Source organism: Prionailurus viverrinus, chromosome C1, assembly GCF_022837055.1.
Source record: "Prionailurus viverrinus isolate Anna chromosome C1, UM_Priviv_1.0, whole genome shotgun sequence".
Lineage (NCBI taxonomy): Eukaryota > Metazoa > Chordata > Mammalia > Carnivora > Felidae > Prionailurus > Prionailurus viverrinus.
In genome coordinates, this window is record NC_062568.1 from 199,629,049 (window position 1) to 199,639,357 (window position 10,309).

General features: G+C 53.5%; 1 protein-coding gene across 1 annotated transcript; it reads left to right on the plus strand.

Moving 5' to 3' along the window:
- The first annotated feature begins 276 nt into the window (after positions 1–276).
- On the plus strand, positions 277–8,449 carry MUL1 (mitochondrial E3 ubiquitin protein ligase 1). Its single transcript, XM_047873447.1, has 4 exons — positions 277–523; positions 4,419–4,506; positions 4,915–5,035; positions 6,468–8,449. Exons 1-4 carry the CDS (start codon positions 404–406, stop codon positions 7,195–7,197), a joined length of 1,059 nt encoding a protein of 352 aa, XP_047729403.1. The 5' UTR covers positions 277–403; the 3' UTR covers positions 7,198–8,449.
- The last annotated feature ends 1,860 nt before the right edge of the window (positions 8,450–10,309 follow it).

The window sequence follows — 10,309 nt, forward strand, 5'->3', positions numbered from 1 at the left end:
CATCCAAGAACCCATCAAACAACCCAGTAAGCCCAGGAAACCAGAGGGATCGAGACCAGGGCGCCGCGAGCACGTCAACTGTGGCCGGTGCGCCGCGCGTCCAAGGGGAAGAAGGGTCAGGAGCGACAAGCCGTCGCCGAGCTCCCCCAAACCATCCCGCTCCTCCCCTCCGCGAAGGAGACCCAGCCGCCGTGCAGGCCGCCGCAGCCGGACGATCACCCCGGCAACGCCGCCTTCCGGTCTGCTCGGCCCCGCCCACTTCCGGTGCCGGCGCCGCGCGTCATCGCCTGGGGACCGAGAGCCGGTCTCGCGAAGGGCGGTGCGGGGGCGCGGTCCCGGGTGGAGGGCGGCGGAGCTCCGGGGGCGCGCGGCCTGACCTCGGCGTCGCCGCCGGCTCGCGGCCATGGAGAGCGGAGGGCGGCCCTCGCTGGGCCAGTTCATCCTCCTGGGCGCCAGCTCTGTCGTCACCGCCGTCCTGTACTCCGTGTACCGGCAGAAGGCCCAGGTCGCCCAAGAGCTCAAGGTCAGTGCTGGAGCCAGCCTGGCCTCAGCCGGGTCACCCCTGCCCCCGGTCCTGGTGAGCCCACGGTTCGCCTTGGGCCGCTCCAGCGTCGGAAACTTGGCCAGAGGGGAAACCGGCCCTGACAGGTGTCGCTCCGCCAGTCCCTGGAAGAGCTAGGACCAGAATTCGGGTTTCGTAATAACCGTTTCACTGCCCCCTTTTCTCCGAAGCCCCTCTCATTACTCGGAATCTCGACTTCATGACTTTATTCGACAACTATTTGTTGACCACCGACTCTCGGGGACCAAAGTCCCTCCCCTCACGGAGATCGCCTTCTGGTACAGGCAGACAGACAGTAACAAGTACATCAGATGGCATGACAGATGGGGAGAAAAATACTACAAAATAATGTGGGAAAGAGAGGAAATGCAATGCTGGAGAAAGGGAGGTTTGCTATTTTAAATAAGGTGACATTTAGCAGAGCCCAGGAGGAGGTGAGGGAGACCGTGCAGGTGTCTAGGGGAAGAACAATTCAGATGGAGGCGATAGCAAGTGCAGAAACCCTAGACTTTGCCCATTTATGTAACTACTCAGTTCCTTGCTTCTACAGACTCTTCCTTTTTAATATTTTAGTTATTTTAAAAATAACTCTTCCTTGGGCTGCCCTTTACAGCTTAGCACCTTCTCATCTTTTTTTATTTTTTTTTCTTCACGATAATTTTTTGAGGTAGAGAAAATGACAGTTCCCTCCAGATTGCAAAGCAGGAAATTGAGAGTCAGAGGAAAGGTCTTACAGCTGGTCTGGTTGGAACTTAACGTGAGATCTTTTGATTCCAAGTGTGGGATTTTTTTTTTTTTTTTTTTTTTTTTTTTTTTTTTTTTTTTTTTTTCTGATTGACCACATTGCTTTATTGTGAATGTCTGGCCCATGAGAGATGGACCTCTTTAGGTCGGAGGCAGGGTCTCATTTGTGCTTTGTCTTTCTTTCCTTCTAGGTTCTAACTCCGTGCTTGACGAGTGATAGATGCTCAGTAGATGCTTGTCGATTCCTTTTGGCTGAAATGTCCCAATATTGCAGTTAGGGCTTAACTTGACATTTATTTGAAGAAGGATTCCTAAACCAGACTCAGCTCATTATCATCATATCGTTTTCAGTGGAATCCCTGCTATCGAGGGGAGTGTTGGAATCCATCTGAAATGAACTGGGTTACCACGCAGTTGGATTTGTGGTGCATATGGCCTCCTCGTGAGATTCCAGCTGCCCAGTTGTTTTTCTGATTATAAATAAGTCACTTCTGAAGTGATTGGCTAGGAGTGTAACTGATAACTTCACTCGCTGCCTCTCAAAGTCAGAAATCAGGTTGGCATCAGGCTGGCTGAATGTGGGAGCTTTGAAACCGTGAACTCTCCAGGATCCGTTTTCGAAAAGTCTTGCCAGTTAGTTCCCAAATGAGGATGAAAAAGCCCCTTCCTGGAAAGAGTCGGGATTCCTAACATTTTAGAGTCTATTCTCTTGATCAGACTGCAAAATTTCCAGAGTAGGTTTGAGTCTTATCCTTGTGGATCTCTCATGGCGATGGGAATACATACTGCATGCCTGCTATGTGCCCGTCCCTGGGCTAGGCTCTCCCACACCTTAAGCTTCATTTAGTACACCTAAAACTCCGGTGAGATTTTTCTTCCCAGGTTTTTAAAAAGTTTTTTAATGTTTACTTATATTTTGAGAGAGAGAGAGGGAGACGGAGGGGCAGAGAGATAGAAACAGAGTCTGAAGCAGGCCCTAGGCTCTGAGCTGTCAGCACAGAGCCCGATGCGGGGCTCGAACTCACGAGCTGTGAGACCATGACCTGAGCTGAAGTCGGGTGCTTAACCGGCGGAGCCACCCAGGCGCCCCATTTTCTCTCCAGTTTTTTGAAAGTTTTGGAAAGGGACACTCAGGTAAATTAGGTTGCTCAAAGTCATAGTGGATACACTGGAGCTTGATTCAACCCCAGGTCTTTCTGACCCTATTCCCACTCATCTTTAAAAAAAATTCTAGGGGCGCCCGGGGGGCTCAGTGGGTTAAGCGTCCAACTTCGGTTCAGGTCATGATCTCGCAGTCCGTGAGTTCCAGCCCCGCATCGGGCTCTGTGCTGACAGCTCAGGGCCTGGAGCCGGCTTCGGATTCTGTGCCTCCCTCTTTCTCTCTCCTCCCCCACTCACGCTCGGTCTCTCTCTTAAACAAACGTTAAAAAAAATTTAAAAAAAATCTAACTGGCCATTCTGTGGTGGATACTTTCCCAGTTGTGTGACTTCGAGCAAATCACTTCACCTCTCTGAGCCTCTGTTTCCTTGTCTGTAGTTGGGGATAATAATGTCTACTGTATAGGGATGGTAGGAGCATCACGTGAACTTACGCACTTAAAGTGTGTAGCTTAGTGCCTGGTGTATACAGCTGACCTTGGAACAACATGGGTTTGAACTGTCCGGGTCCACTTATCCGCAGGTTTTTTTCCGATAAATACAGGACGGCAAATGTATTTTCTCTTAACGATTTTTTAAAAAAATACTTTTTTTCCCTCTAGCTTGCTTTAGTACAGGAATACAGTGTAAAACACGTATACAAAATATGTATTGGTTGACTGCTTATGTTATCAGTAAGGCTTCTCGTCAAAGTAGGCTATGAATAGTTAAGTTATATACAGATTTTCAAGTGTGGGGGGGCATCGGTACCCCTAACCCCTGCATTGTTCAAGGGTCAAGTGTAGTGGGTCTGAGTGGTTATTCTCTAACGTATTCATCAGACACCTATTGGGCGCCTGCTATGGGTCAGGCACTGTTCTCGCCACTCGGGGGGGGGGGGGGGACAGCGGTGAACAAGACAAGCAAGGTCCCATCATCTCCCACAGTTGAATAGTCCGGGGGAGGGAGACAGATAACAAACAAGTCGATAGACTGTAAGCGTGAGTTGCTAGGCTGCTATTTGTATTATCCTCACAGGGTAGGTGGTTAATAAGTTTGTATTGACGTGGCTCCTGTCGTTTACTGTATAGCACTAGCCTCACCTCACAGTGACCTCAGAGTGCCAAGTCCCCCCTCACTCCCAGAGGCTTTACTTGCCTGGCATCTTCAGATTTGTTGACGGCGATATGCCGCAAGTAGGGAGTGTCCTTCATTCATCCCCGAATGCCCAGCGCCCAGCACAGTGCCTGGCGCATGGATGCTCAGGACACGGTCATTGATTTTATCAATTCTGTTTTGTTTGTGATGCAGCGGGCGCCAGGCGTGGTGGGTCCCCACGCGCGGTAGGTCGGAGGCTGAACGGAGGGAGGGGTGGCAGGAGTAGGGAGGTGGCAGCGGCGGTCACCGTGCTCGGCTGCTTGTCCGGGGGTAGGACGGCGAACGGGAAAGCGGGAGAATAGCGCCAGCAAACAGAGCCTCACCCTGCAAAGTGAAGGCTCCCCTTTCCTGCCATGCGTAACGGGGAGCACGGCTGGAGACCTGCTCAGAGACCCCGCTGCCCGGGCCACTGCCATGCGTCTGGCACCCGTTTAGGTGCTTTACGCGTAAGGCCTTTGGATGCGCAGTTCGGTGTCGTCAGGAAGAGATTAAATCATGGTCAGTCTATGGTATGAAAACTGCTAAGTACCTTTGCTGTTTTCACCAAAAGAAGTTAAAACACAAAGGAGGGTATGTTTCCGATAAGAGGAGAAAGAATGTGCACGGCACCCCGGTCTCTAGATGGCACACGCCTGGTTATGTGGTACAGCTTCTGGGACACAGCTTGGGGACGTGGTTCTCCACACGCTCCTTCCTGCCTGATTTCCTCATCCTCCCGACGTGAGACAAGCAAACAGTCATTTTCTTGTTTGGCCTTTAGGTTTGATAGAACGCGCAGTACTCATCAGAGTCAGCGTAATATGTTGTTTGCATTTAGGGAGCGAAAAGAATCCACTTGGGTGAAGACTTGAAGAGCATTCTTTCAGAAGCTCCAGGAAAATGTGTGCCTTATGCAGTTATTGAAGGTATGTTTATTTATTGGTAAAATTAAAAACTTCCTCTTCTGGAAGTTTGATAAAACTCTTGGCTGACCTCGAGGGCCTTTTGTAGCCTCGGGGCAGTGGTCCAGAACTTGGGCTTCAGGGTCAGAAGGACCCGGGTTTTTGCTGTGTGATCCTGGGGGCAACCACCAAACCTTTCTGAACCTCCCTTGCCCCATCTGTAAAGGAATTCCTCCCTTACAGGGCTGTGGTAAAGCTGAAATGAGGGATCCTTGTAAAGTGCTTTAGCAGAGCGCCCGCAAAACATAACCTGCCGTGATAATCATTTTCATCATTTTGGTTAATTAAGCTCAAACCAGACGAAATGTAAATCACCGCAAAAGGAGAGGGCGGAAGAATTCTTCAGAAGGCGAATAATTTGTTTCCGTTTAGGAGCTGTCCGATCGGTTAAAGAAACGCTTAACAGCCAGTTCGTGGAGAATTGCAAGGGAGTGATTCAGCGGCTGACCCTGCAGGAGCACAAGATGGTGTGGAATCGAACCACCCACCTCTGGTACGCATCCCCTCTCGCCTCGCCACCCCTCACGCACCCCTCACCAGCTCAGACGCTGGTGTCCCGCACAGACCAGTTTCTTCATGCTGACAGCGTGCTTGCGTGTGGCCCGAGGGCCTCTTCCATCAGAGTCCCCGAGGCATCTTGTTCAAACGCAGGTTCCTGGGCTGCGTTCCAGACCTACCGAGCCAGCATTCGCACCGTGGGGGGCGTGGAATCTGTTGGTATGCCCACTGAGTTTGAGAGCCACCGATTTACGGCATGGGTTCGTGAATTCAGCATCTATTGCAACAGTTTTGTGCCATCACACAGACAACCGTTTTTCCAACTGACCTAGTTTTTTGTGTGGCGTTGCTTTGTTCTGTGTTTTGTTTTTTATCGTGGTAAGAGCGCGTAACGTGAGAGCTACCCTTCTGGCACGTTTGGGAGCGTGGCAGGCAGTGCTGTTACTTCCAGCGCATCGCCAGGCTTTGTTCACCTCGTATAACCGAAACTTTCTACCCATTGTACAACAACTCCCGTTTTCTTCTTCCCCAGCCCCCGGTGACCACAGTCTGCTCTCTGTTTCTATGAGCGTGACCTTTTCAGATCGTCGTGTACGTGGAGTCATGCGGCGTTCGTCTTTCTGCTGAGTGGCCCAGTTGGCTCAGCACGACGTGCTCCAGGCTCATCCCTGTTGTCGTCGCAGACGGCAGAGTGTCCGTCTTTTCTGTGGCCGAGTGATGTCCCACTGTGTGCGTGTCACGTTTTCTTTAACCACTCAGCCGCTGACGGGCACCCAGGTTTCCGTGTCTTGGCTCCCATGACCAATGCTGCAGGGAACAGGGGAGTGCAGCTACCTCTTTGAGATCCTGATTCCAGTTCTTTGGGATGTAACCCCAGAGGATTGGGATTGCCGGATCATATGGTAGTTTTTGTTTGTTTGTTTGTTTTTTAATGTCTGTTTATCTCGTGAGAGAGAGAGAGAGAGAGAGCGAGCATGCAAGCTGGGGAAGGGCAGAGAAGGGGCGACCGAGGATCCCAAGCGGACTCTGTGCTGACAGCAGAGAGCCCGACGCAGGGCTGGAACTCATGAGCCGTGAGGTCATGACCTGAGTCGAAGTCAGATGCTTAGCCGACTGAGCCACCTGGGCACCTTTGTCGTAGTTCTATTTTGAATTTTTTTAAAGAAATCGGATGTTTGTTTGCATGTGGCAAAGAGAAATAAATGGCAGAGGTGACCTGTGACAGTGTTTATTGCCCACTGGTATTGCCCGAGAACCTAAAAAATTGAGCTTCCCTATTATGAGGCACTCGGATAGTAGCGATTTGTGTATATTCTTCTAGGTATTTCAAACTTTATCCTGTCCTGGCATTTCGGCCATCCCGTCTCTGCCTGGGCATGGAGTGTTTGCTGTCCTTCATTTTATTTTGGGCTCTCTTGCTGCCTTAGGAATGACTGCTCAAAGATCATTCACCAGAGGACCAATACGGTGCCCTTTGACCTGGTACCCCACGAGGACAGCGTGGACATGGCCGTGCGAGTGCTGAAGCCCCTGGACTCCCAGGATCTGGGCCTGGAGACTGTGTACGAGAAGTTCCACCCCTCCATCCAGTCCTTCACTGATGTCATCGGCCACTATATCAGCGGCGAGCGCCCCAAAGGCATCCAGGAGACCGAGGAGATGCTGAAGGTTGGGGCCACGCTCACGGGGGTCGGCGAGCTGGTCCTGGACAACAACTCCGTCCGCCTGCAGCCCCCCAAGCAGGGCATGCAGTACTATCTAAGCAGCCAGGACTTTGACAGCCTGCTGCAGAGGCAGGAGTCGAGCGTCAGGCTCTGGAAGGTCCTGACGCTGGTCTTCGGCTTTGCCACGTGCGCGGCCCTCTTCTTCGTCCTCCGAAAGCACTATCTGCAGCGGCAGGAGCGGCTGCGCCTCAGGCAGATGGAGAAGGAGTTCCAGGAGCACGAGGCCCAGCTGCTGAGCCGCGCCAAGCCTGAGGACAGGGAGAGTCTGAAGAGCGCCTGCGTCGTGTGTCTGAGCAACTTCAAGTCCTGCGTCTTTCTGGAGTGTGGGCACGTTTGTTCCTGTGCTGAGTGCTACCGCGCCTTGCCGGAGCCCAAGAGGTGCCCCATCTGCAGACAGGAGATCACCCGGGTGATTCCCTTGTTCAACAGCTAACAGTCTGGAAGCCCCACAGGTAGACGTGAAGGGACCTCCCCCTCCCCCCCCCCCCCACCTTCTCAGGAATTTTCGTCTCGAGGCCTTTAGCAGAGCAGTGATGGGGGCAGCTGTTATCCTAGGTACGACCGAGGGAGGGGACTGGGGGGGAGTCAGATCTCACGGGTCTAGCACTAGATGATGCCTTTCCACCCTGAGGGGGACCCTTCCAGCACTGCCTCAAAATCCCAGCCCCACCCTGACTGGGTGTGGTGGCCTTGCATTCCTTCCTGGAACCTGAGGAGTGTGCGTGTGACTGACAACACCTCATCGCTCAAGGGCCCGAGCCAGTGACCTCTAGCTCTTCTGTTCCGGTATCTCCTGGTCCTTTCTGGGGAATTGCTCGTTCCTGTGGACTTCAGCCTTGAGTGACTCAGCCAGCAGGGAGGCAGAAGTCGGGCTCTGGGTGCGGTGTGTGTCTGGAGGAGCTGCCTCTGAAGAGACTCTCAGTCTTGCTTGTACCCCAGGAGGAAGCCAGGCTGGCCGCGTCACTCGTGCCCCTCTCCCTCACCGGCTTACCTCGTAAACGTGTGCACGTGTGTCAGGACGGAAGAGAGCGAAGTCTGGCATTTGCCTTCTACCTAAAAGATGGGAACTGGTCGGCAAGCTGAAGAGCGGTCACTTGAAGGGACAGTTGCGCTGTCTTGCGGTCGCTGGTGGTGAAGACGGCAGCTTGGCCGCGGCCCTTCCGGTGATCTAAAGGCAGGGCCGTCCGAGCGCTCCTCGGCCCTGGTTGGGACCTCCCGAGACCTGAGGGGGCCGAGGGCTGGCTCCAGCTCTCCCGGCCTGAGATCAGCTGGAAAGGCATCGCCACCTGCAGGAAGCGGTAAGGCCTCTGCAGCCCCGGCCTCCCGGCCATCTCCGCTTCCCTCCAAGGCTGTCACCGAGGACAAGCAGCCAGCCAGCACCCTGAGCACAGAGCCTTTTCCAGGGTCCCGCCTCCTCCCGTGGGAAAGTTAACATCCCGTGGGTGTAATCACATCGCCCCCTCTGGATTGCCGTCCACCCCCTCACCTGCCAGACGAGGAGGGGAACCTCTCACCCCCTCTGGGGAGTCACAGTCTTACACACAGCTCTTCTCTCCCTTCCCTGGCTCTGAACATCCATCCCCATCCTCCTCTGTGTGGGGGCGGTAGGGGTGCTCTCAGGGGGCTGACTCCAGTTCTATGCAGCGTCCGGTGTGGACAGCACAAATTAAACACGTTACAACCAAGTGTTAGCCTGTTGCTTTGTCAACAAAAGTTCGATGGTTAGGCTGAGGCTTGCCCGAGATGGAATGGAATCCCGCCGCGGTGGGATGATCTAGGGACCTCAGGGCCTCTGTGTGTGTCTTCTTTCTCTGTAGAGAGGTGGCTGGGGGCTCCCACGCACAGGTGGTGTGCAGCTTGGGGAGGCGGAGGCCTGGGGGAGGGCGTTCCAGAGGCCAGCCTGTAGGTGCCGCTGGCCTCACTGAGACAGCCGTCTTTAAATTTTTTTTTTTTTTTTCAACGTTTATTTATTTTTGGGACAGAGAGAGACAGAGCATGAATGGGTGAGGGGCAGAGAGAGAGGGAGACACAGAATCGGAAACAGGCTCCAGGCTCTGAGCCATCAGCCCAGAGCCCTACGCGGGGCTCGAACTCACGGACCGCGAGATCGTGACCTGGCTGAAGTCGGACGCTTAACCGACTGCGCCACCCAGGCGCCCCAACAGCCGTCTTTGAAGAAGTCCTGACCAGAGGGGCAGTGAGACCGTGGGACAGCCATGGGGGGCTGGAGGATAGCGGGGAGGAAACTGATGTTTAGAGTGTTGTACTCTGTCCTCTTTCAAGCTTTAATTTCAAGGCAGGTTAATCCTCACAAAACCTGCAGGCTCTCATGGCATCTCTCACAGTCAAGGAGCTAGCCCAAGAGGGGAAGTTCACTGGGCTGGGGGCTTGCAGCTGGCAGGTGCTGGCTCTACATTTAAACTCCCAAGATGTTTTCAAAGCCCCCTCCTGCTGTGGCAGTGGGGCTGGCTAATTTCCTCCGTGTGTGGGAATATCCCCCAAGGTATCGCTCCCATGTTAGCGGAGGGGCCAGCTGTGCAGGAACAGGCAGACGCGAGAACCCTTGTGCCTGCACCGAGTCCTGTCCGGTGAGGTGGGAAGAGTTTGGGTTTCCATGGAGCTGCCTTGGGGGTCGGGCAGGGTGAGGGGGTGGCCGAGCGTCCTGAAAGCACCTGCCCCTTTGTCCTGTCCTTCAGGCCTTTGGCAGAGGGTGAATGAGCCGCCTGCGGTGGGTGTGCATGGCAGTCTACCAAGAGTTCAGCCCTCGGCACAGATTTCATGCGAAAAATCAGACCAGAGTGATCGAAGAGGGAAGGCAGCCTGCTCTACCCCAGCTCCTCTCAGATCTGGGCAGATCGCATCTGCCCCAAGTGTTTTTCCAAGCGGAGCTGGGGGAGACCCACAGCAGCACACTGTCCCTGCCCTAGGAAGTGACAGCTGGTTGGGAACATGGGCACACATATCCTCAGGTTCTGGATTTGAGGTCCCTGCTAGGTCCTAGCCCAGCTGGGGCTGGGACTGTCACAGTCTCGTTCACCTGTGGCAGTTCCCACATTCCATCCCGGGAGCCTCGTCTCCAAGAAGGTTGAACAGGACCTATGCTGGACGGAGATGGGCCCAGGCTGGGAGCAGGGCATGACAGGGGGGTGAGGACATAGCGGTTAGTTCTGGACTGGCCTTGGGATAGTTGAGAGTTTTCAATTCTTTGCTGATTCAACCCTTATGCTCACCACTTTAATCCTAGGCAAACAGCTTTAGAAGTCATCTTGAATAACCACGCCTGGCTTTGAACGTCTGCTAGGCACTTCATATGTGTTAATGCGTGTGGTCTACAAAGTGGATATTGTCATCCCCAGTTTACAAGTGAGAAAAGGGAGGGTTATGTTTGTGCTTACAGCCACACATCCTCAGGAGCCAGCCAGTGTTAGCTTCCTTACAGGCCTTGTTTCTTAGACTTAGGGCAAGCAATCAGGGGAGACTGAATCACCCCTTTTTACAGGTTATGTGATGTGCTGAAGGCTACCAAGGTCTGACTATAATGCCTA